Genomic DNA, 27931 nt, shown 5'->3' on the forward strand with positions numbered 1-27931 from the left:
CTGAGGGGATAAGACAGTGGTCGATTAATTGATGTACATCCACAACACGAATTACCCCTTCTGTAGATTGAAATTAGTAGTTGAAACGTTTGAACACTCAACTTAATGAACTAACCAACCAAACTTTACTAAGGTCCCCAAAGTTGTCAAGCCAACAAATAAGAAAACGTTATTATAAAACTTTGGGGACTAGTGTAAGCACATCCTTTAACTATTTAAGTATTCATCATCATTAGCGGCCAGACTGCTTCTAAACAGCTCTTTAAACGCTTTTACTGTTTGCAACAGTTTTTCTCGGCTCCTACAAAAAATACACCACTAAAACTTAGCAATATTACTGACTTTATGCCCCATATTTAGGTATGAAAAATCTTTGGTAGTCTGATTGCTTTTAAGCTGCTTCTCTTTTTAAAACTTTCAGATATAAACCTTAATTTTTCAAAGTTTCATGATTTCAAGTTTTGGCATATTTATTTGCATATATATCTCTTTCTTTTCTTTGTTATAAAAACAGTTAATCAGCTCTATAAATTACTTTGTCTGTTTGTCTATTTTATTATAGATTTTGTGCTTCGATACTTATGGATGTTGTCATCCTTGTTTGGGATTTAGTTTGAAAATGTGTTTTATTTTTCAGATCTCAAATGTGAATATCAGCAAAGACTTTTCAACTTTTGTAGATTTGCTTTGGATATCAGGTAGCCAAACAATGTCATACAGGGTCATTCAAGAGAAATGATTTTTAAAAAAACTTAATTATGCATAGAAAATAAAACAATTATGTAAAATCCTTTATATATTTGGAAAACCTATTATGAGACATTTATGTTTCAAATATTTGAAAATGATTATTTCAACAAATTATGTCCTAAAAACCGGTTTTTCCAAAGGCCATTTTTTCGAAGATTTATTGATTTAAAGGGTGTAAAAAAATGTGCACCTTTTTGAAATTTAAATTGCTTGGCTTGTGTTAATAGTAGAAAAATGTTGCGCATATCGTTGGAATCGTCATAAGCTCTAATTTTTGAAAATATAAGAACCGTTTTTGTGCTTTTTATAGTTTAGGAGCTACGTTGAAAAATTTGAGAAAAAGGTTGAAAAGTTTTAAGAAATTGGAACATTTTACCTCGTAGCTCCTATACCATGCGTAGCACTGGAAAGGTTTTCATGTAGTAAAAAAATAGAGCTTATGACGATTCTAACGATATGCATAACATTTTTCTACTATTAACACAAGCCGCGCAATTTGAATTTAAAAAAGGTGCACATTTTTTTACAACCTTTAAATCAATAAATCTTCGAAAAAAAGGCCTTTGGAAAAACAGTTGATTAAAGAATTTTTTGTCTGAAATTATTTTTGATAATTCCTCTCTAAAGAAGGCGTCTTTACTTTTTAAATTTTTATTTTGAATAACTAGTCGGTTTTTTTAGTAAGTAGTAGATGTAAAATATTTTCCATAGAATTTAGATATGCAATCGGTTTTTTTTGTAGACCTCTTATTTTTTAAATATTTTAAGTTTAAAAAAAAAATGATTAAGTCAGTTTTAAGGTACTAAAACGCAATAAAAAAAGAAGAAAATTGCCATTGTGAACAAAAATACTAAGATCTTTAATTTGACATCTTACTTTTTGAATTCTGTCAGGTAATTATTGAAAAAATCGATTTTTTAAAACCTCGGTTTAATCAAAACTTTTAACATGAATATATCCTAAAACAGGCATAAAAAATATGGGTTCATATATACCTTTAGAATCAGAAAAATATTACAAATTCATTGTAAGCAAAATTGAAAAAAGTAAAACAATTTAAATTAAAAAAAATGGCCCAACATATTTTGTAAAACAGGCAACACTTACTTTAACCACCTCTTTACTCCCTTCCCATTTTTATTCTTAAACAACATTTAAGATGGTTGCCTGAATAATAATTTCTTTTATTGTAGTTTATTTACTATTTTGTAAACTTTTTATTTCAATTTTGCTTACAATGGATTTGTAATATTTTTCTCATTCTAAAAGTATATATAAACACCTATTTCTTATGTCTGTGTAATGGTATATTTATATTCTAAGTTTTTATTCTCGTGGGTTCAAAAAATCGATTTTTTCAATAATTAGTCAACAGAATTTAAAAAGTAAGGTGTCAAATTAAAGATCTTACTATTTTTGTTCATAATGGTAATTTTCTTCTTCTTTTTTGTTGCGTTCTAGTACCTTAAAACCCACTTAATTATTTTTTTTTATCTTAAATTACTTTTAAAATAAGAGGTCTACAAAAAAAACGATTGCATATCTAAATTCTATGGAAAATTTTACATCTACTACTTACTAAAAACACCGACTAGCTATTTAAGATAACAATTTAAAAAGTTATAGGGTGTGCAAAAAAAATGCGGACTTTTTAAAAATTGAAATTGCGCGGCTTGTGTTAATAGTAGAAATATGTTATGCATATTGTTAGAACCGGTATGAACTCTAGTTTTTGGAAATATAAGAACGGATCCTGTGCTACGTATAGTTTAGGAGCTACGTGGTGAAATGTCCCTATTGCCTTAAAACTTGAATTGCGAGTAAATTATCAAATATTGAAGTATAAAAAGGATTGAATAAAAAAATAGCAAAACGAGTTTATTTTTTATTTTTAAACAATATTAAAAAAATATTTTCAGTTATTTGGAGGAAAGTGAACATCCATCCTTTACCAACAATGGCAACAGCATTAGCTCCTGAGATTGTTGACTATTTAAAGATGTTCAATTGTAGTTCCTGTGAAGAATTGTTCTCTAAACTGGAACAAATTCATGCGGAGCACAAACCTGTTGAAGGTGAACATGTTCGTTTTTCATTACATGATATTAAACATTTCAGTACTAGTGATAAAGGAGAGGCAATGTTGTTTGATTTAGACATATATTGGAGTGCCAATAAAGCTTATGAACTCATCAAAGATTTAAGGGAGAAACCTCCAAAGAAAAGTTATGAAAATCCAGTTGTTCTTCAGTGTTCATCTAATACAGAATATTCAGCTATGTTCTTTTTGATAACTGGTGTAGATCTGCCAGGGAGCAAATATAACTTTGTTGGTCATGGTTACTACAGCGACCTCTTCTTTCATATGTTCTTTGGTAACTATTCAGATTTCATTGAACATATCAAGAAACTGTCAAAACAGGATCTGAAAAAAACACTGAAGACAAGAGAGGGATATCCACAGTTCAGTCCTCTGTTTGCTCCTATCATTGGTAGAAGAATGATTTACATTGAAAAATTAACCTGGCTTACTGAACAAAATAAAAGAGATATCAGAATGATGTATAATGGTTGTAATGAAAACAAGCAAGTCAAGATTTTGGAAAAACTTCTGAAACTTGGTGCTGATCCTAATGCCCATGATATAATTGGAGATACACCACTTTGTTATGCTGCCTACTTTACAGGTTTTGATACTGAGAAGATTGTATCACTACTTCTCAGATATGGAGCTAATCCAAATTATAGTTTTCAATATAAAAGTATTCTCGAATTATTTTGTAACAACTTAGATTCACAACCATGGTGTTGGAGTACAATTGATCTGTTGTTGAGTTACAATGCCAAGCCAATGAATTATGAGGAAGCAATTCGGATTAGATGGGTAATGGAGACAGAGTACTCATTAGAGTATGCTGTCAAGTTGAGAGAGGCGTGCACTAAAAAGAAGAATGAATGTGAACGTACTATATGTGAAGTATCTACAGTGAAGAAGTGTGGAGCTTGTGAGTCTGTAGTATACTGTACTCCAGCTTGCCAGAAACTTGACTGGAAGTTCCACAAACCAACCTGTAAGAAGAAGAGAGAAGAAAAAGCATTAGAAAACAGTGCTTAGATATCTTACTTTGTTGTATGAAATACAAACACATTATTAAAAGCGAAGCTTTTCTATAATTAGGGTCGGTCTGTACGTCCGTCCGTCCGTCCGTCCGTCCGTCCGAGATAGATAGCTTTTATTCGTTAATTTAGGCATGTTAGAATTGTCCTATCGATTTCAAACTTTGCATGATGATTCCTGTAGTAGTTAGGTACGATTTAGAAAGCGTAGCAACTCTATAATCATTACCAGAATGTCCGTACGTCCATTTTAAACATGTTGATTTTTCTACTTTTTTAACAACAAATTTTTTATGTGATCTAATTATCCGTTTGATCTGATTTTTGGTATATTGATTCCTGGAACAACAAAGAACATTATTATAAGCGAAGCAACTCTATAATCAAGTCCTAAAAATGTAAGTATGTCCATAAACATTATCCTGTATCAAGCAGTTTTTCAACAAATTTACATATAATTTTGCTTCGACTCTTATACTTCTATATTCTGATTATTCAGTTCAGACACTATACAAGCGTTAATGTCCGTTTGTCCTACCGTTTCAGTGCTTTGCTTTTATGGATGTTGTCATCCTTGTTTTATATTGATATGGGATACTGTTTAAAATATTTATAATTTTGCATTTGATGTATCATAATGTACCTAGGTATATTTTTCTATTTTCTATATTCTGTTCTAAAAAGCAAAGAACAGTGGCTAAGTAACTTTCTTAGTTGTAAGAGATATGAACACATTTTTCTTAATATTTATGTATGGAATACTGTTTTAATATTCATGATTTTGCATTTGATGTATCATAATGTACCTAGGTATATTTTCTATTTGTTGCCAAAATTACCTAATTTATTTATGGGGAAAATTCACAAAAAAAGGTTTACAAATTGGCTTTTGAAAATTTATCATTAATTTGATGAATATGTACCTATATACCTATATAATTTCAGTTTATGTTTTTTTTTCATATTTTTTTTATGTATTTCATGTAGATTTAAGGTTTTTAAAGTTTTATGTTTTTTTTTAAGACAAGTTTGGTTGAAGTTATTTGTGTATTATACTAATTTGAAATTTATGTATGTTTTCAATTAATATTTTAATTTATAAACATGTACCTACTTAGGTATCTATGATAGGGAAAAGGTTAAAAGTTGAATATACTTGAATAGATACAAGTTTTGATCCAGTAAACTTATTTTTAGTTTTTACATAATTCCTTCTTGATTAAGATAACACTTAAATTACCAGATTTCTCTTTTCATTAGAAAGCTAATTTTTACCAATAATAAATATATATATCTAAATCTAGATCCCATTAACAAACAACTCAATTAATAGAAAAGATTTGATTTATCCCTATTTTATCAAGATTAATGTTGATTGTTTGACACTGCTCTTTAGTAATTTTTTTCAGATATCCATTCATAATTTTTAAGCTTCGCTATTTATGGATGTTGTCATCCTTGTTTTATCTCTATCTATATTTAATGATGAGAATGGTCATGGCAACACATTTTTGAAATGCAAGTTTAGTACGTAATGGGATAATACAAAACACAAATTGACTCTATTGTATTAATGGATATAATATTATTTGGATCTTACACTAGATTTTCATGTTCTCTAATAAAGTAAAAATTATAACCATTCCCCCTTTCTCCTTTATTTATATCATCCCCTCCCCTCATACTAGATGAACGAACTGATCAATACATGATGTCCATGTTAGCAACCTAAGTTGTCAATAGCATTTTTCTTTTGTTATAAAAAGAGTAAAACTATTTTTTTGCCTGTGATGCCGATAGCTTGGACTAAAAAACTGATTTTAATCTAAAACTAGATATAATACGATGCTATACATTATTTTTCAGTTTCTTAAAACCGGTTCTGATCCATCGGATATTAATCGGTTTCGAAGCGGTACTGGAAAAAGATTTTACAGTACATTTATGAAAAAACTCATTAAATTGTATTTTTAGAAAATTAAAAATTTTCATATTTTCCTTATTGCTAGAAAAACAATGTTGAAGGTATGTGAACTTGCTACCCCGGCATTTCTGCTGGATAAACAAGTACTAGAAAAGAATTGCACGAAAATGCTTCAGTTTGCCAAGTAAGATAAAAATTAATTTTTGACAGGACAAAAATACTTTTTAGAACTGTATTTCACATGTTTTAAGTACAGTTTTATAAATAGTTTTCCTTAGATAGAAACATCGAAAATTTCTGAGCTGGATCTTTAAATCACTTAGTGCTGTCAATAAAATATAAATGTTTAAATCTAAATGGCAGTCTTGAGCCGATGGGTGTTTACAAAATGTTTACCGGTGAGCCAGTGCCAATTTGAATAGGTGAGCCGCTTTCAAAATGGGCTCAATAAAGGCAACGGCAGTGGAATAACTGTAATTTAAAGATCCAGGTTGAATTCCTGTTTTAGTTTTATTTTTATTTTTTGTTGCTATCAGTATGGATTGGAACCAGTTTAAGTTCGGTGGTAATTTATCGGATTTGTATTACAAATTGTACATAAGATTTAAGATGATTGGTTGTTAACAACCAGCTTTTTCAAACTTTTCTACCAAAAAATTTAATATTCAAAAAAAGAATATTTTGTTTATATTAATTGCGGTATATATATTCATTGTCATATCAACAGATAGATGTTTAGACAGATACCTACCTCTCCCCTTTTCCAATGACTTTTTTGTTTGATAGCAAATTGTTTTCTGCTACTTGGCTGTGTTAATATTCCCGACATCATTGGAAGATTTTTAAAGACTCAATTGAAAGTCGGGGTCATTGGAATAGGGAAATACAGTTATTGAACCCCTTCCCCCTCTAGTGTTTTACTCTAATGTTATATCCCGTCTGATGATAAGCTAATTTAGTCATCTTATTACTAACTAATTGTTGTGCCTGTTTGCTTATAATTACTCTTGATATTAAGAGCGAATAACTTGGAACTGCGAGGCCAAACAAAAACCCATAAAACAGTGGAAGGTGCTGTCTTACAAACCGGAGGTTAGAATTCCCATTATTAAAAGTGACGTTCGTCCGGCTGTACGTTAAAAATAGCGTACCCATTTCATACTTGCAAGAGTACCAACAAAGAAATTAATTCGAAAAAAAGTCACGAAATTTATACGTGATTATCAGATGTCGTATTTGTTGATGACCTTTTTACCTGTCCCCCAAATATTTTTAAAAATTTATTTCCCTTGTTGGCTATACCTTATTCCTGACAATCAGAAAAAGTAGCCTCTCTATGACAAAGATTTTATTTTTGGTGGATGGTGCCTCCACCCTCAAAAAAGAAACCGTCCATAGAAAAATTTAGTCGCTAAAACAGTTTACTTTTTCCCTGTGAAACTAAAATTTATGATAATTTTTCAAACTGCTCCAACTTTATAGTGCCCTTAAAGGCCCCTATGGGGCGTAGCCGGCAGTTATTATATATTTTCAGGAACAAAACGTAAATTGGTAACCTCAACATTGGCTGAATGTGAACTCTATGCTGATAATGGATTCGAGGTAATCCTGTTATATAAAGTACTGATGTTTTTTTTATGTCTGTAGCGAAGGATCTCGGTAACCGCTGAACCCAAATGGTTCTTCTTTAAATTGAACCTTGTTATAGGTCAAGACAAGGTTTTTGACTATTTTGAAGGTAATAAAAATCACCCTCCCTCCTCCCCCCCCAAAAAAAAGGTAAACAGGTAGGGGTTCATTTCCTTCCCCCTCTTCCCTCAAGGGCCCCTACAGGCCTCTATTGGCGTAGCCTCTAAACTTATTATATAAAGTACTGAGATTTTTTTGTCTGAAGCTTAAGTGGTGAAACACACAAACAAAAATGAAATTTAAAAAACTGCAAGATAGTGAAAATGTATATATATATACTTGATGGCTTATAGTAAAATGTTCGGGTATAGTCCCTTTCTTGGCAACGCCTCTTACGGGGCGTTTCGTCGTAGTTTTACAGTAGCTTTCCCCCCATTTCTAGCCCCTGCGGGGCCAATTGCCTAATCCTGCGGTGCAATCACCTCACTTAACTTAACCTAAAATAACTTATGAAAAGCTACTGTGAAAATAAGACGAATCACTTCTTAAAAGGTGTTGCCACGAAAGGGACTATACCCAAATGTTCTTCACACGATAAATATATCATATAGCAGCTAATCAATTCACCACAATTAAAGTTTACCACAAAAAATCTCATTTATCATCATGGTCCAATCATACAAATTGAGAACTTTTGGATGCAGGGATTTGAAGGTATAAGACAATGGTCGATAAATTGATGTAGATCCCCAATGATGATTTACAAAATTACCCCATCTGTAGATTACAATTAGTGGTTGAAACGCTTGGACACTCAAACTTAATAAACCAACCAATCAAAATTCAATAAAAGCCCTCTAAGTTGTTAAGCTGACGAATAAGAAAACATTATTATAAAACTTTAGGGACTTGTGTAATAAACAGCCCATTGTCCCCTCCCTTCCTGTTTTGGATGACATTAAAGTACAACCTGCACACAGTACAATAGAGTACAAAATATCAATAGAATTTCTTGTTAAGAAGTATTATATTCGAGAATAAAGATGAATGCATTCCTTAAAATTTTATAATTCTTTAGCAAAGCTAAAATTATAAATTCTCCTAAACAAACAATAACTAAGTTTTTAAAAGAAGGTGTATCAACTTTTTTTTTATGGCTAGCAGGTTCTTTTAGTAAGTAGTAGATATAAAATTTTTCATAGAATTCAGATATGCAATCGTTTTTTTTTTGTAGACCTCTTATTTTTTAAGTAATTTAAGTTTTTTAAAAAAAAATTAAGTCGATTTTAAGGTACTAAAATGCAACAAAAAAAAGAAAGAAAATGGCCATTATGAACAAAAATAGTAAGATCTTTAATTTGACACCTTACTTTTTCAATTCTGTCAGGTAATTATTGAAAAAATCGATTTTTTTAAACCCACGAGAATAAAAACTTTGACATTAATTTTATTATTTCACAGGTAAAAAAATATGGGTTCATATATACCTTTAGAATCAGAAAAATATTACGAATTCATTGTAAGCAAAATTGAAAAAAAAAGTTTACAATATAGTATATAAACTACAATAAAAGGAATTATATGAAAATATCATATTATATTGTACAGGCAACGTCTTAATTCTTGAATTGAGTATAAAAATGGGAAGGGGGTAAAGAGGGGGTAAAGAGGGGGTAAAAAAGGGAAGACGATAGTGTTGCCTGAACAAAAAATACAATTGGCCATTTGTTTAATTTTTAATTTTTTTACTTTTTTTCAATTTTGCTTACAATGGATTTGTAATATTTTTCTGATTCTAAAGGTATATATGAACCCATGTTTTTTATGTCTGTTTGAGAAAATATTTAGGTCTAAAGTTTTTATTAAACCGAGGTTAAAAAAATAGATTTTTTCAATAATTACTCAACAGAATTTTAAAAGTAAGGTGTCAAATTAAAGATCTTACTATTTTTGTTCTTACTGGCCATTTTCTTCTTTTATTTTGTTGCGTTTTAGTACCTTAAAACCGACTTAATTGTTTTTTTTAAAAACTTAAATTACTTAAAAAATAAGAGGTCTACAAAAAAACCGATTGCATATCTGAATTCTATGAAAATTTTACATCTACTACTTACTAAAAGAACCGGCTAGCTATAAAAAAAAGTTGATACACCTTCTTTTAAAGAAATCAATGTATAAAAATATCAATTGATTCAGAAACAAGAGCGAAGCGGCCAGAACATCCAATTAAAAGTAAACAAAGAATGTTATTTATCGCATCGTATTATATAAAGGTTTCCGCGGATATAATTTTTTTTATAAGCCCCTTGATGCCGAAGGCACGGTCTAAAAAGCTGTTTTTAATCTTATGATTGTACATCTTTTATTCGTAGAAAACTGGATATAATACGATGCTAGACATAAGTTTTCAGTATGGTTGAGAACCGGTTCTATCCCCCGGATATTAATCGGTTTTAAAGCGATACTGGAAAATTAAGTATAAAAATGATTTTAATGCCATAAATATTTTTAAAAGCGAAGCTTTTCTATAATTTAGGTCGATCCGTCCGTACGTCCGTCCGTCCGTAACGGATAGCTTTTTTCGTTTATTTAGGCATATTAGAATTGTCATATCGCATTGTGATTCCTTTAGTAATTAGGTACGATTTAGAAAGCGTAGCAACTCTATAATCATTACCAAAATGTTCGTACGTCCATTTTAAACATGTTGATTTTTTTACTTTTTAACAACAAATTTTTATGTGATCTAATCATCCGATTGATCTGATTTTTGGTATATTGATTCCTGGGACAAAAAAGTATAATGTTATTAGCGAAGCAACTCTATAATCAAGTCCTAAAAATGTAAGTATGTCTATAAACATAATCCTGTATAAAGTAGTTTTTCAACAAATTTACTTACAACTTTGCTTCGACTCTTATACATTTATATTCTGATTATTCAGTTCTGACACTATATAAGTGTTAATGTCCGTTTGTCCTACTGTTTCAGTGCTTCGCTTTCATGGATGTTGTCATCCATGTTTTTTTTTATTAAATTCATATCTACACGTAATATATCAAAGAGAGAAAAAGAGGGGCTGCAATAAATGGATAACATGGACAATTAAAAACAAATAATTGCATGAATTTAAACCTTTAACGTACAGTTACATTTTCTTTCAAAAATTATTTAAGCTGTTTTTAATATGTAAAATCTTAATATTTTGGCGATACTATACAGAGATATTCATAAATTAGAACATGGGTTACACTCACATTATGGATATATTCAATTTATTTTCCATCGTCTTATCCCTAGCATGTTATTTTTAAAAGTGAAGCTTTTCTATAATTAGGGTAGGTCGGTCTGTCCGTCCGTACGTCACAGTTAGCTCTTTTCGTTAATTTAAACAGGTTAGAATTGTCCTATCGATTCAAAACTTTGCATGATGATTCCTGTAGTAGTTAGGTACAATTTAGAATGCGTAGCAACTCTATAATCAATACCAGAATGTCCGTACGTCTATTTTAAACATGTCGATTTTTAACTTTTTTTACAACTAATTTTTGTATGTTAAAATTATCCGATTCTTCTGATTTTTTGAAAACTGATTTCTATTACAACAAGGTACAATATTATAAACAAAGCATCTCTATAAACAAGTCCCAAAAATGTAAGTATGTCCTTAAACAGTATCACCAATTTATGCAGTTTTGCAACAAATTTACTTACAATATTGTTTGTACTGATGCATTAATATTCTGCTAATTCAGTTTTGACAATCTACAAGTGTTAATGGATGCTGTGAGAATTGGTGCAAAAAATATGACGTAACAAAAAAAATTAGCCAATGAGAGGTCGTTATTGACCAATGGCGGCAATGGTAGTGGCCGCCATTGGTCAATAACGGCCTATCATTGGCTAATTTTTTTTGTTACGTCATATTTTTTGCACCAATTCTCACAGCATCGTGTTAATGTTCGTTGTCCTTACATTTCAGAGCTTCGCTTTTATGGATGTTGTTATCCTTGTTATTTATGAAACTAATGTATCTTTATTATTACCTAGGTATTGGATCTTACAACAGATTATCATGTACTATGATAAAATGAAACTCGTAGCTGGCTGAAATAAGGATACCCCATATCCACCCCCTTGACACCATTTACTACCCTTAATTCTGGATGAAAGAACATGCAGACCAATAAGAGATGTCCAAGTTAGCAATCTAATTTTTCCCCTGTCATAATATCCACTTATTTCCTATACCTAAACGTTATTATACTGCAATTTTGTTTAGGATATTTTGTACGGATTTCCACTAATGAAGCATCACTTAAAACGCACTTTTAAACTAAGGTTACAGTTTTAAATTATTATTTGAAGTAAAGTTATTCTACAAATCTTACTTATTTTTATGGTGATAATTCAAAATCTCCTTTTATTGTTACCGGAAAAGCAAAGAAAGATCATGTAACATTATACTGCATTGTCTTTCATAATTAGACCTTTGATGCCTTTGAAGGGAAAAAAGCGTAAATATAAGAAAAAAACTTTAAAAATTGGAATATTGAACATTTAAAGTTTTAATTGAAAACTTGGTGAAAATTAAAACTTGACTTTTTCTTTATATTTTTCCTTATTCTTGATGCAAGAAAAAGTAAGCAGGATCTAAAGTTATAACTGGGGCCGTGATTCAGCATTTAATGCCATTTGAAATTCCTGAAAATTTGAATATTTATATGGCGTATTGTTGGCATAACACTTGTTTTGTGCTACATCTATAGGAAAGTAGATAAGAGTGGGGGGGGGGGGGGATGAAAATTGGTTGAGGGGAAATTTTACTCAGAAATGTTTGTCAGAATCTATGTCTCTTGTCTCTGATTAATATACAGACAAGTCTATGGATCTCTATTGAGTATTGGTGTATGGCAGAATAAATACATAGGCCTCACATTTAGTTATTTTATATTAAAGAAAGATTAATTTATCTTTCATTGTCATCTCCCTGTCTGGTTAATTATTCTGGTTTTCCACTTTAATCGACAGTGGAACACACAATTTTTTTTTGTCTTATTTTATGTTAAGTTAGGTCATAGTTATATTAGTCCCAGAGGGCTAATGTCCTTTAGGATTAGAGTTGTAAAATCCTTTTCTTTTATATAAGCTGAATTAATCCCTTCAACATAGCCTCTAAAACCTGTTTAGAGGTTATGCGATGCATGAAACATTTCACAGAAAATGTCATAAGAATGATTTGTTTTTATGATTAAATTTTTTTTGTAGAGAACAGTTGGATGAGTTTCATTTGATGGTTACAAATCTTGAAATATGTCAATACTTACAGGTTAATAAATTCTAATTAATATATAAAATAGCCTGAAACATGCGTCCTAAAATTCCTGAAAAATTTATTGTACATATTTTTTTCAGTAGTTTTTAGCAGAGAGAGAGAGAGAGGTGACAATGAGCTGTTTATTACACAAGTTCCAAAGTTGTATAATAACGTTTTCTTATTTGTTGCCTTAACAACTTTGGGGACTTTTAATGAATATTAAATTGAGTGTCCATACGTTCCAACCACTAACTGTAATCTACAGAATGGGTAATTTTTGTATTAACAATTGGGATGTACATCAACTAGTCGGGCATTGTCTTATCCCTTTAGATCCCAAAGTTTTTAGAGAACAAGTTAAAAGAAACATAGAAAAATCTCTATCTCAGTGGCATGCAAAGGGTTCTGTCATTAAGTGTAAACCTTGGGGAGATAAAAAGAAGGCTTTCCTAATTTTGATATTCATTGGTTTTGTTGACATCCATCTACACGCACCTTTCCCACTAAATGCTAACTTCTTTTAATCAATTATGAAAGGTTAAAACTACATATGTATTGTACATATTTAAGGATAATTTTGACCCACCAAAGGAAAAACTCTGGTCTTTGGTCATCAAAATTGATTGTGGAAATAAAAGGTGATAATTTTTAATCTCTAGTTCATTATTTACTTTCATCAAATGTTCTGATACTTTTATAAAATTATTTTTTGGTTTAAAAAATTAAAAAAAAACGAACAAAATATATTATGCTTTAATATTTAGCTTTTCAAGGTAATTGCCCAGCAGGTATAGATTCCGTTGCATTAGATTTTACCCTTTTCTTTAAACTAAAATTGACTTATTCCCCTACCCCAATTTTCCTCAAGTACCCCAAGAGGCCTCTATAGGTGTACCTGCTTGTAAGACATAATGTATTTTCCGTAAAGTAAGTTGTGATTTAGCATTTAGTCAAATGGGCTTATTAAGTCAAATTGTTCATAATATGGTTTGGTCATTCATACATATACATGTGGTCAAAATTAAGACAGTTTGACCCAATAAGCGCATTTGACTAAACAGAAACACATATCTTTACTGAAAATACGCGAAAAAATGACAAACCTTATTTTATATAAAGAGCTGGAGTATGGTGGGAGAACAAGGAGGAATATTTGAAAGTTGCAAGATTTATTCAAAACTCTTCAAAACTTACATTTCAAGGTATTTAAACAATTTATATAAGGTAAGTAATTTGCATTGGTATTGGCATTATTCCACTTCACAGCTGCTATGTTAGATGCACAATATCAATAAGAAGATTAGGGAGAATGTCTTGGCTCAAATAAGGACTTCAAGACAAAGGATGTTGCAATCAAAGGGTTAGTTGTCTGCAATAGTTTGTGCGTTTAAGTGCTTTTGGACCTACCAAAAAGGTCTGGCCCTTCGTTGTTATCAATTGTCATAAAGGTTTCATATAAAAAGACTTTAAAAGGATACCTGCCGTATTAATGTTTTTGAAATGAAAACAGCTAAAGACATTTAGAAATTCCCATAGGACTTCTAAACAAATGTATACTATCAATAAGTTAGTTGTCTGATGATTGTTACTCCCTTAATACTCCAATTGGTGGTAATTATCTCTCAAATATCTACTACAACCCATTTCTATTATGTATAGTTACATCTATTAACGGATTTATTATTAGTTGGATGATTGGATCTTACACCAGATTATCCTGTACCTTAATAAAGTGAAACTTGAAGCTGGCTAAAATAGGATCCCCCCAGATCCAACCTTTTTACCCAATCCCCTTACCTCCTACTGAGCAAACGAACTGACCAATAAATGATGTCCATGTTAGTTACCTAAACTGACTACAAATTTCCCCCTGTCATACTATCCACGTATATTTTATATCCTATATCCATTTATATATTTATAGGTATCTATGCTCACTGTGGAGATACCTACCATGCAAGTGGAAAGGATGATATTGTCAAAATCAGAGAATTCACTCAGAAATCTCTTATTAGGAAGAGAAAGCATTCAATTTAGATTTCATTTTCAAATAAAGATTTTGATTTCAAGTAGACACTGTGTGTATTTACATCTTTATATAAAGAAGTGTGATGTTTGAGTGAGTTTATATATATAATATATATGTATTTTAAAATCATAAAAATAAGAGCTTCACTTTTTAGGACACTTAATTACTAATATTACCCCTTGACTCTAGATGCTTTCAAAGAGAGGAGTAATAGATATGATTTAATTGTTGTTTTTCTAGGTTCATATCTTTTTGATCGTTAAATCCTGTATACCAAAATAAATAAATACGAAAATAAATAAAACTAATTACTAAATTTGATTTATGAAAATGCTTTCTACCGGATTTTACAGCATAGCCACACAATTAGCAGAGGAGGGGATAACCTGTAAGGATATTGGTCTGGGATCAACTCCATCCTGTTCTCAGGTGAGGTGATAACCTGCATGGATATTGTTCTGGGATCTAGTCCCTCCTGTTCTCAGGTGAGGTGATAACCTGCAAGGATATAGGTCTGGTATAAATTCCCTCCTGTTCTCAGGTGAGGTGATCAACTGCAATTCTCAGGTGAGGTGATAACCTGTAAGAATATTGGTCTTGGATCTACTCCCTCCTGTTCTCAGGTGAGGTGATAACCTGTAAGGATATTAGTCAGGGATCTACTCCCTCCTGTTCTCAGGTGAGGTGATAACCTGCAAGGATATTGGTCTGGGATCTACTCCCTCCTGTTCTCAGGTAAGGTGATAACCTGCAAGGATATTGGTTTTGGATCTACTCCCTCCTGTTCTCAGGTGAGGTGATAACCTGCAAGGATATTGGTCTGGGATCAACTCCATCCTGTTCTCAGGTGAAAACACATGTTCTTGTTAATCCTATTCTGACCAACAAAACATAAAAGAATTTTCTGCTTCCCCTTATTTTCAATTAATTTTAAAATAAGGGATTGGGGATTTCTGTTCTCGACTAGACACTTTAAGGAAAACTGTCATAATGCTGTAAAAGCAGAACCATTTTAACATGATGATTGTAACCTTATGGTATAGAATCTAGACTTGCGCTAAACACTTCAAGGTTAAATAAATGTTCATAATTATCATTACATCGTAATTAACTATAGGTAGATATAAACCTGGATGATTCTGCAAATTCTGGACATAACCTGGACAAGATAAGAATGACAGAAATACATCCTGGCAACTATATTTTCTATGATAATCAACAGGTATTAAAAATCAATAGAAATACATTCTCTTTTAAAAAATTAATGATGTCTATATCTATAGTCTCATAACCTCCCCCCTCATTCGCAATTCTGTAAAACAGTTCTTTGCAGAATTTTGAAAATGAATATTATTTAAAAATATTAGCAATTTGTCTAAAATTTGCAATATAATTTGCTTTATTTGCATTAATATTTTATTTGATGATTTTAAATAATGCAGAAATAAAATATGCATTAAAAATCTGGGCTCGGCAGCTGTGTGTATATGCCATGTTAGATTATTTTTCTCTTAAAAATATTTTGGCTCCCATGCCTTTCAACTAAGACCTTAATGAATGTAGAAAGGGTAAAGGCTTGTTCAATCAGAACATTTTTAGTACCAAAGCTATTTTCTAATTCAAAATGTTTGTTGGTTCGTTCATTTAATATTCAATAATTCTGAATGAAGATTCCCTAATTCATGCGTATATTTACTAAAACTAACTTTGTCTGACGGTTATTATCTGGTGAAAATTGAATTTTCCTTGTCCTATCCCTCCAATCCCTGACAATAAGCATCTGCTCTATTACTCACATTTTTCTTTCATTGAAAATAAAATTTAGAGTGCCTATCAAACACTGAATCACCTACTTATTTTGGATATATATTGTAAAAGGGGGCCGGGGGGGGGGGGGGTAGTTTTTCTCTATGCCTAATTCCTTGGGAGGACCCTAACCCTGCAGTGCCTTATCCTGCGTTGCCCTAATCCTGGTGGGGACCCAGTACTTAATATAACTGAATCTAACCTTACCTAACGAAATAAAAAACAAACGAAAAACTTCCCACCGCTTTTTTAAATGTAAATTATGGGTGAACTTGGCTCTTTGAGTGAACCTCAAAATCTTTATTTCTAGGTTGGATTAGGATCATGTAAACTTGAAGAGGTGGCTTGTAGAGTTCTTACTACAATTATAGGTAAATTTTTATTCATCATCTCTTATTAGCTAAATTTTTATTTGAAGTGGTGGGGAGACAATGAACAATACAGCTTTTTCGCTCCTTTGGGGTGGTTAAATCCTATTTATGGGGGAAAATGAATGATTATCCTTAAATTATCAACTAAGTGTTTTAGTCAAGTTTGAAAATATATTTAAATGGGGGGGGGGGTGGATCCTAATACATTTTGGGGGATGGGGAGCAGGTGTTGAGTTCCCTTTATAAGATTATGGGTTTAAGATAGAATATATATAGATATTTTAAAGTTGGAGTTACCCCCCACCCCCCTTCCTCTGTTTGATTGATGTTTACTTCAGGACATTATCCTGACAGAAATCAAATATTGGTTGACTGTGGATTTCTGGCTCTTACTAAACAAGGAATTCAATCATATGAATATAGATCCAGTGGCGTGCACCCCCCCCCCCCCCCATTTCTAAGTTTTTTTTTATGAAAGTATGTCTGCCAATCTGTAACGATAATGGTTGTTTTCACATATATATAATAACCTTTTCCTTTTTAAAAACAATTTCCATTATTTCTCCTTTACTTTTTCATGAAATAAACTCAGGGATTCTAAGGGATAAGACAATTTCAATAAATTAATGTTAATCCCCAATGAGGATCTACAAAATTACCCTTATTTAGATTAAAATTATTGTTTTAAAACTTTTAACAATGATCGGTGCTTTCTTTCTAAGTAACTATCGAGCAATCGAAATCCCCCACCCATTATTTTTGAAAAAATTTAAAATTAATGATGGTGTTGTTTTTTTAGTATACCTGTCACTACGGGATGTCCTAACCCTACAGGGCTATCCAGTGCCCAATATTACCTAACCTAACCTTACATGAAGTAATAAACTAAACTATTAATTTTCAATTAAAGGGGTGTGTGCGAAAGTTCTGTGCTCGGCTGCCCTCCCTGTAAATGGCATTCATTTTAATTTTGTAAACAATTTTTTTTTCATTTTGTTAAGAAAATAAATTTTCCTTAGGGATTGAATATTGAATAGCCATAATAAAAGATTTATCGTCAATTTCCAAATTTCATGGAAGAATTTTACCAATAAACAAAGCAGTATAGAATTTCATTAGCAAAGGTATCCTAAATTTATTTTTTGTCTGTTTGTCCCTCAGTTTCACAAACTTCGTGCATGATTTAGATTTAGGACATATTTGGGAAATTCATGCTTGAACAATTTTAATTTGTAAGACAGCGTATTAAATCATACTTATATGCGAAGCCTCAAATTTCAATTCGTTTGCTTGCTTTGAAATTTTAAAAAAAGAGGTATTGAAATATTTGTGTTAGGTTTACACTTTTAATGGATTTTGAATAACTTAAAGGTTGATTTTTCTGATGTTAACAGGAGGCCAACGCGCGCTTGCCGCGCCCAGGTTTAAACAGTTTATATTACAAGACATATAAGAAATTTTGAAATTTGGTTAAGTTTTTACAAAAATTATGCTTTAGAACAATTGCTATTGTTGGTTGTAACTGTCCAGTTATAAAATTATATTTACTGTTATATTAAATACAAATTATATCAAACTTTGATTTCATCATGTTTTCCCGGCAAACTTACCCCAAACTTTATTTTGAGTAAGATTCCTACCTAAACCTACCTAAACGGGTGGTGGAGGGGCGTAGGTGGCGATGAATTAATCCACCGACTTTCCAAGTGGTTCATGTGGAGGGGGTGGGTCAATTTCTATAATTGAAAGGATAAATTTATTTTTCAAAAATATGTGTTTATCGTCCATAGTCTTATCTCTTAAGATCCCAGGAAACTTCTAGAAAAATTCCAAATTCTGCAAATTTGAAATGATAAACTAAATGAAATCTAGGCATCGGAAATCCAAACATTAAGTTTAACTTTAATCCTTTAAAAGTTTCTAAACTTGTGGCAACTATCAGAATTAGATATAATATTAAATCAATCGGAGATTTCACTCAAAGGTTCTAGCAGAGCACAGAACCCATACTTTTATTTTGAAATAGGTGTGTGTATATTTACTGTGGTGATTATTGTTACCTAGGGTTATCCTATGTTGGTACAAGTTAGCCGCACAGAGTTGGGCAACCCACATGGATTAGATATAAAGAAAAGACCTCATTCTTTTTTTTTACAAATGGAGGGGGGGGGGGATGGGTGGTTGGAAATGCTTGCTAGGCACTATGGGGGAAATCACCGATCAATCCTTCTTTTTTCATTTTTTAGGAACTCTGAAAGACCTGGTCATTAAAAATTCTATTAACTATTCATTTAAATAAGTAATTTGGTGTTCAACCTTTCTTTTTTTCCCATTGTTTTGGTTTTAAATTATACATCTATTTATCAAAAGTTAAAGTTCTTTTTTTGTAGTTAAAAAGACATATGATTTAATTGGCTGTAAAAGGATTGGGAAAACAAAACAATAAAAGGTAAATTATATCTATTAAGAAATAATATGACAGATTTTCAATTATATCTTTAATAATATTTTTTATCTATTTCTATCTATCTATCTATCTATCTATCTATCTATCTATCTATCTATCTATCTATCTATCTATCTATCTATCTATCTATCTATCTATCTATCTATCTATCTATCTATCTATCTATCTATCTATCTATCTATCTATCTATCTATCTATCTATCTATCTATCTATCTATCTATCTATCTATCTATCTATCTATCTATCTATCTATCTATCTATCTATCTATCTAGAATGATAGCAGAAGTAGATGGACATCCAGATATAATTCTGACAGACATGACTCAGGTTGGTTAATTTTTAAAACCCTTCTTCTGTGCAAACGCAACAGACTAAAGACGTTAATAAGATGACTACAGGATTATGGAAATCCTAAGCCAAGAAAAAGTCCATGCTTCAACAAGAAAAATAAATTATCAGATTGATGTAAATTGTAATATAATTTCTATAGAATAAAATATTTACAATAGTTATTATGGAATATATTAGTAAAATATCTAAAAAATCATTTTCATCAAATTGTTTCTTTTCGTGTGAAAAGTTATGTAAGTCATTTGGATAATAATTTTATAAATTTGTAGGTACACCCCTCTTTCTGCACGCCTCTGATTATATGTATCTGACAATATTTTAAAAACAAAGGGTAATGTAATGATATCATTATTAGAAAAATGTTTTTTTTTTAGAATCGAGAGATATCATTGTTGTTTTCGTCTTAAATATGAGATTCCCCCCCCCCCCTCCGAACCCCCTAATTCTTAAACTGTAAATTATACTTGTTCCCAAAGTTTTATAAAAACGATATATCTTATTTGTTAGCTTACAGACCTTGGGGACTTTAACTGAATCTTGACTAGTTAGTACAAAATACCAGTGTCCAAACCTCACTCTGTTCCTCAATTTCCTTTAGGTTACTTTTCTACATCCTAATATTTAGTTGGATAAGAAATTTAGTTATATAAAATTAAAACTATTCAGCATGTAATCCAATTGTAAAACTTCTTTAAACATTGATCACTTACATTTACCGAAAATACCAAAGATAAAACTAAAAAGTAACGAAATATAAATAAGTTTTTTTAGCCCGTGCCTTCGGCATCTCGGGGCTAAAAAAACTGGTTTTAATCTTATAATTGTACATTCTATATCCGCGGAAAGCCGTTTATAATACGATACGAGAAATAACTATTAAAAAATTGATCACGTACATTTACTGAATATACCAAAGATAAAACTAAAAAGTAATGAAATATAATTAAGTTTTCTTAGCCCGTGCCTTTGGTATCTCAGGGCTATAAAAATTGGTTTTAATCTTATAATTGTACATTTTATATCCGCAGAAAGCTGTTTATAATACAATGCGAGACACCAATATGGCTTCGAAACAGGTTGACCGCCGCCATACTAAAAAAGCATGTATAGCATCGTATAAATTTTCCACGAATTTTAACAAAACTGGTTTTAATCTCAGAATTTTTCATTTTATTATCCGCGGAAAGTTATCTATGATATGATGCGATAAATAACTATTTATCCAAAAATGAGACATGTTATTTTTCAGGAAATTGGATTTGTCGAGAGTTCAGACACAACCAAGAATATTCATTTTGACAAGGAATAGAAAACAGTATTTATGTAAAAAAGGATTTTTAAAAGCGAAGCTTTTCTATAATTAGGGTCGGTCCGTACGTCCGTCCGAGATAGATAGTTTTTATTCGTTAGAATTGTCCTATCGATTTCAAACTTTGCATGATGATTCCTGTAGTAGTTAGGTACGATTTAGAAAGCGTAGCAACTCTATAATCATTACCTGAATGTCCGTACGTCCATTTTAAACATGTTGATTTTTCTACTTTTTTAACAACAAATTTTTTATGTGATCTAATTATCCGTTTGATCTGATTTTTGGTATATTGATTCCTGGAACAACAAGGAACATTATTAAAAGCGAAGCAACTCTATAATCAAGTCCTAAAAATGTAAGTATGTCCATAAACATTATCCTGTATCAAGCAGTTTTTCAACAAATTTACTTATAATTTTGCTTCGACTCTTATACTTCTATATTCTGATTATTCAGTTCAGACACTATATAAGCGTTAATGTCTGTTTGTCCTACCGTTTTAGTGCTTCACTTTTATGGATGATGTCATCCTTGTTTTTGGAAAAAAATATAGCTTTATACAAATAGATAAAGAATACGGTAAAATTTTGTCTATATTGCTAATATGGACCTCATTTATTGGTTAGTTTGTTCATTAAGTAGGATGGGAGGGGGTGGGGTAAAGCGGGTGGATGGGAAATCGTTATCTGTAGTGAACTGGAAGTATTACTTTATTAGAGTACAAGAAAATCTGGTGCAACATCCAAGTAATTATAAATCGGTTTTTATAAAGCAGTATGATAGTGTTTCAGTTTAGATTTTTCTAGTTTAGAAAATTATTCATGCCATGGAGAGAACTTTGAATTTCAAGCACTGCTTCTCTATAATTATTTCAGTGACCTCTTATAAGCATAAAGAAATTATATTCTTACTTATTTTAGTTTTAATGATATACAGACAGATAAACATAAGATTATTAGCATATTTTTTTTATTGAATCACAGTAAAAACCAAACTACTTCTATAATCTTGTTTTTCTAAATATCAGTATCCAATTGGAAGTATTTTGAAGCTAATCCCCTATCACTCTTGTGCAACATCTGCCTGCTATGAGAAGTATAAAATCAGGTCACTTTAGTTAAATACTAGCGGATACGCCCCTGGAGGCCTCTAGGGGCACTTAAGGATGTGAGAGTTGAATTCGATAACCCAATTTTTTAGTTATAAAATAGAAGCTACATCAGTTCTGCCGTCAGCGAGATCCTTCGGCACAAACAAACAAACAAATAGACAGATAGACATCTTGTTACTTTATTATAAGGATTTCAACGATAGTTTCCTGAACTGCTTCTTATAATGTACTAAAAAACTTATGGTTTCATTAAACGCTTGTCCCATTTGGCTCTGCTTTTCCTACTTAAAAGTTTTAAACCTACGAATAACGAATTTGTATATCAAATTTTAGGTCTAATACTCCCTTCCTCCCTTATAAAATTAATATTCATGTTTATTTATTTTTGAAAAACTAATAAAATTCTATTTTTGATATGGATTAACTTAAATTATTTTATCAAAGGCTTGTGATATCTGGTTACTATTTATATCTCTGACTAATACATTGGCTTTCAGAAGGAGAGGAAATTCAACCCCTACAATACTCTACACCCCCTCCCCTCCCCCCCCCCCAAAAAAAGCTAAGGAAAGTGTCAAGTTAAAAACAGTAACATTTCCCTTAAATTTTAAACAAGGGGTGAAAATGGTAAGCAACAATCAAAGGACTTTGTAGTATGTTGATTATGTAGGGGGTTGGACACCTAGGTTGGTGTATACCCCCCCCCCCCTTCCTTGAAACTAAAACAACATCCCTCTTCTGCTCGGTTGATAAATAAGTAAGGCCAGCCATTATAATAAGGCCTAAGGCAAAAACATCCAAACCATTACAGAAACTACCCCTTTAATTGCAAAACTTTAATCGGAAATCCTAACTGTTCAGTTTTGCCCTAGTTTGGTTTCCCCTACTTTTACTATCAAAGACGCGCGTCTGACATAGCAGCAGTTAGTACAACTTTTAACGACTTTATACGAAACCTCTAGAATCTAGCTTTTACCAACAATGAAATTATTTCAAAAAAAATCATGAAACCTATACGTGTTTTTAAAAGCGAAGCTTTTCTATAATTAGGGTCGGTCCGTCCGTCCGTACGTCCGTCCGTCCGTACGTCCGTCCGAGATAGATAGCTTTTATTCGTTAATTTAGGCATGTTAGAATTGTCCTATCGATTTCAAACTTTACATGATGATTCCTGTAGTAGTTGGGTACGATTTAGAAAGCGTAGCAACTCTATAATCATTACCAGAATGTCCGTACGTCCATTTTAAACATGTTGATTTTTCTACTTTTTTAACAACAAATTTTCAAGTGTTTTAATTATCCGTTTGATCTGATTTTTGGTATATTGATTTCTGGGACAACAAAGAACAATATTATAAGCGAAGCAACTCTATAATCAAGTCCAAAAATATAAGTATGTCCATAAACATTATCCTGTTTTTAAGCAGTTTTTCAACAAATTTACCTACAATTTTGATTCGACATTTATACAAATATGTTCCGATTTTTCAGTTCAGATACTATACAAGTGTTAATGTCCGTTTGTCCTACCGTTTCAGTGCTTCGCTTTTATGGATGTTGTCATCCTTGTTCAACTGTCATTTGGGGACAACACACAGTAAAATTGACGACCTCTCACAAATATTGTTTTAGAGATATTCCGCTTGTTGGTTATACTTTACTCCTGTCTAGGACCGAGCTGATAATTATGTGCGCAATACTCCGTGTTAATTATATATTTAATTTCAGGGAGAAGATGTTATTGATGAATGGAAGCCCTCAAAATTTTGGTGAATCTGTTCAGTTTCCAGAAACTCTGTCTTTTGAAGTCGTTCATTTCTCATATCTGCTTTTATAAACGAAGATTTTTATTGTATAAGCATGACTTATTTTATTAGTTTAAATAATGCCTAATTCTTGTAATATATTTGGTTAGTCTAGATAGTATAAGTAATTAAGATAATTTTAAAATTTTGATAGATTTACTTTTATTAATGTTGTCATCCTAATTTTTAGAGAACAATTAAGAATATATATTCAACCATTAAGATAGGTTAACCTATTTAGTATATTTAAGAACATCAGTAATGTATACTTATTTCAATAAGAACTAACATATTTATGTTTATTTTTCACTCCATGAATGTTTATACCCCTCAGAAAAGATTTGTGCACGCCACTGATTAAATAAAAACTTTTTTATGTGAATGGAATAATAAAATTTGTTTTTAAATATCTGTTTAACATAATGTAACCCACATTCTTTTTGCTTGAAATGTTAAAAATCCATCCTGTCTTGACATGCAAACGGGTTTGCACCAGCTGCATTATTCGTTTATGTTTATTTCTAATACATGAAAATATTTGAGCCATGCATGTGAATATAAAGATTAGTAAGATTAGAAGTAACATCTGTGGGAAAGATTTACCTATATCTACACCCTGGCGGGCTTTGCAAATATGACCGCTAAGCTAACCCCACATCATTTTCCTCTTATGGGGCCTCAGGTGCAGCAAAGTAACCCAACTAAGCTGCCTTCCCTTTTTCATGGAGGTAAATAATTCCCCATGACTTGACTTCATATGAGTAAAACATATAACTGGAAAATTCCAGCTAGGAGTATTTGATATTAATACCTTTGTCTCTTGCTCGCTAAAAGTTTGAAAATTCTCACTTGCTTTTCTGGTCTTGAATTGTTAACATCAATCTAAATTGTTACTAGTGTTACTAGTGATAAAACAAGGTAATTTTTCTTTTAAATTATTTATACTTTTTAGAAAATCTTTAAACCAAACTACTTTCAGCCAAAGTTTTTGTTGATTAAAGGGCACAATTTAAATAATTATGAGACATAAATTTAATTCTTTTAAATATGTTTTTTGGTCCTTTTTTACTTAAAGATTTGAAATGGCTGAAATTTTTTTACAGAAAATATTTATTTTTATGTAAATTTTATATTAGAAATATCAAAATATAAATTTTAGCGGCCGCAGCTGTACTTGGCAGCTGCCAGCCACCGCAGTCGGCGGACGGCGGGAAAACGGTGGCGGATCTGTATGAAATTTTAATACTTTATTAGACATGTAAAAAAAGCTTAAATTTAAAATTTGAAGTAAAAAATTGCGGCCACAGGAGCCTTTTAAAGATTTCTGGAGACCTGGAGGATCAGGACCTGCAGGATCATACCTAGAACCTGATAGTGACTTGAACACCTGTATTTAATATGAGGATGTACTACTAGTGGATATTTTAGTATTTTGGTAAGAAAAATGCTTTGTTTAAGTCCCAAAAAAAAATTGCTCTTTACCTGGATGACCCTGCCAGGTTTGCTGGCATCCTGTGCCCGCCAGGATGGATATATTCAAAAAATTCCAACTCTCAGTTATGTGTCATACCCAAACTTAAAAAGTCACGTAGTTTGGGCTCTTTATCTTTCACACACAGAAAATGAGATAGAAAAAAACGGAGGGGGGGGGGGGGGCGTTAAGGGTTAATAAATTATCTTGAAGATAATTTTTCGTGTTTTTGATTGATTAGATTATTATCAGTTCAATAAGTCGCATTTGAGCCATCGGAGCTCCGAAATTCGACACATCTGATTTGAAGAAAATAAATTTAGTTTGGAGGGCATTGAAAGGTTTTTCTTGGTGGGGGGGGGGGGGGGTAACCTTTCCCAATTAAAAAATAGTTTCTGGGTGCCCATATCCCCCCAAAACTGTCGAGGGTGCATATTTGTTAACGGGGGAGGGTTAAATATAACTTTGGGGGTGATTTTCATACGATTACATCTTAAATTGTAATTACTTTGTATAAATAAAAGTTTTGTAATGTGTTTTTTTATTTGCAATGTACAACTTAACATAAACATATATTGAAACAAATTTTGAAAGGTCCTTTTCATACTTTTAAAATCTAAATTGGGAGTGCTACTTAGACAAATTGTTTTTAGTAGCGAAGCTACTCTATAATTCACAATGTCCGTCCGTCTGTCCGTCCGTAATTAATGAATTGGGGGAAACGTGATTTTCTCGGCTCCTATAAAAGATAGAGAGCTGAAATTTTTTGACAACATTTCCATCATTAAGGAGCAAAATTAACTATAAAACATCAATGGCGGTCGGATTGCTTTTTAGCAGGTTTTAGGCTATTTTTTATATTTTCCAAATTTTCCCCATATCTTTGGTGTTTATGGTCCGATTTTCAAAAATTTTTCAGTTAAAGATATCAAAATTAAATTTCCTGTCATTTGAAGAAAACAACAATGACGGTCAGACTGTCTTTTTGCAGGTTTTTGGCTATTTTTATATTTTTCACATTTTCCCCATATCTTTGGTGTTTATGGTCCGATTTTCGAAATTTTTTCAGTTAAAGATATCAAAATTAAATTTCTTGTCGTTTGAAGAAAACAACAATGACAGTCAGACTGCCTTTTTGCAGGTTTTTGGCTATTTTTATATTTTTCACATTTTTACCCATATATTTGGTGTTTATGGTCCAATTTTCAAAAATGTTTCATTTAAAGATATTAAAATTGAATTTCTGGCGTTTTAAGAAAAGAAACAATGGTGGCAGGTTTTGGGCTATTTTTATATGTTGATATATTTCCCCATATCTTTGGCATTTTTGGTCCAATTTTAACACTTTTTTGCATTAACAGTTTTAAAATATTTTTTCCCATCGTTATATGCATCTAGTATGTAATTTACTTTAACCATCTTCATCATACAAAATAAAACAAGGTTTCATGTTTATTTTCTCCAATAAATCTATTATTGATTTCAATAAATACACTTTAAATCTACTTCTACGTATTCCCATCCACAATTTTTGTGCTTCGCTACTTATGGATGTTGTCATCCTTGTTTGCATTCCATAGGTAAAATTCTTACATTTACTATTCATATTTGCTAAGAGGAAACCAAAATATGTTACAAAATTATTTCCTCTTGGTAACACTGACCATTATTCTTATTTTTCAAAGAAATATAAATGGCTGAACAAGCTATATAACAAGGACAATACTTTCCAGTGGCGTTATAAGCGCAGCAGAGACAAAGATAACACACTAATCAACAATTTGAGTATGGCTTTTCTTTTCAGTGAAGCTTCTTATAGGCTTCGGAAAGTTTTTTTCTCTTTTGGATGAGGGTACCATTATTTCAAAAATAAAATAATTAGGATAATTATATTATACATTTTTTATCAAAAACTATCATTTTAATGGACATACGAACTTTCCAGTAATGATCATAGAGTTGCTACGCTTCCTAAATCGTTATTGGAATGATCATGCAAAATTTGAAATCAATAGGAACATTTAAACACATCTATGTTAACAAAAATAACTATCAAATATGGACAGGCGGATAGACCCTAATTCGCTTTTAAAACCCAATGGTTATAAAATTAACTTAATATATAAGTCAAATATCTGAGACTCGCATAACAAACAAACACAATTTGCTGATTATTCAAAATCCATTTTCTAAGAATAAAATCGTACAGACCCAAAAGAATATTAATTTAAAGTTAACATTTGCCATAGACACAGCTACACTCATAACGGCAGCGCGGCCGAAATTAAATTTATCTTTTGCCACAACAGCAAGGCTTATAAGAAAAAAAAACATTTGCCATCTATCTATTCCGCAATCATCTGTAACCTCCTTCATCATCAGTGTCAGTAATTTCTTCTTAGGCCACGAACAATGGTTCTCTAATCTTCTTTCGATTTAGCTCGATTTAAGGCATTGCTGAGAGATG

The 27931-nt window shown here is 31.4% G+C and overlaps 2 protein-coding genes across 2 annotated transcripts; both read left to right on the top strand.

Moving 5' to 3' along the window:
• Nucleotides 1-641: 641 nt before the first annotated feature.
• Nucleotides 642-5704, top strand: LOC145329901 (uncharacterized). Its single transcript, XM_080174353.1, has 2 exons — nt 642-698; nt 2671-5704. The coding sequence occupies exon 2, from the start codon at nt 2709-2711 to the stop codon at nt 3864-3866; it is 1158 nt and encodes a 385-aa protein (XP_080030479.1). The 5' UTR covers nt 642-698; nt 2671-2708; the 3' UTR covers nt 3867-5704.
• Nucleotides 5705-5879: 175 nt separating this feature from the next.
• LOC145329917 (D-serine dehydratase-like) lies at nt 5880-24342 on the top strand. Its single transcript, XM_080174379.1, has 17 exons — nt 5880-5976; nt 6811-6884; nt 7327-7394; nt 11705-11763; nt 12691-12751; nt 13310-13377; nt 13859-13941; nt 14664-14752; nt 15120-15197; nt 15886-15990; nt 16885-16945; nt 17284-17343; nt 19367-19394; nt 19687-19741; nt 21015-21066; nt 22103-22184; nt 23917-24342. The coding sequence occupies exons 1-17, from the start codon at nt 5885-5887 to the stop codon at nt 24023-24025; spliced, it is 1224 nt and encodes a 407-aa protein (XP_080030505.1). The 5' UTR covers nt 5880-5884; the 3' UTR covers nt 24026-24342.
• Nucleotides 24343-27931: the final 3589 nt, after the last annotated feature.

The sequence above is a fragment of the Acartia tonsa genome, chromosome 10, assembly GCF_053477335.1.
Source record: "Acartia tonsa isolate MP-2025a chromosome 10, ASM5347733v1, whole genome shotgun sequence".
In the NCBI taxonomy this organism is placed as follows: domain Eukaryota; kingdom Metazoa; phylum Arthropoda; class Copepoda; order Calanoida; family Acartiidae; genus Acartia; species Acartia tonsa.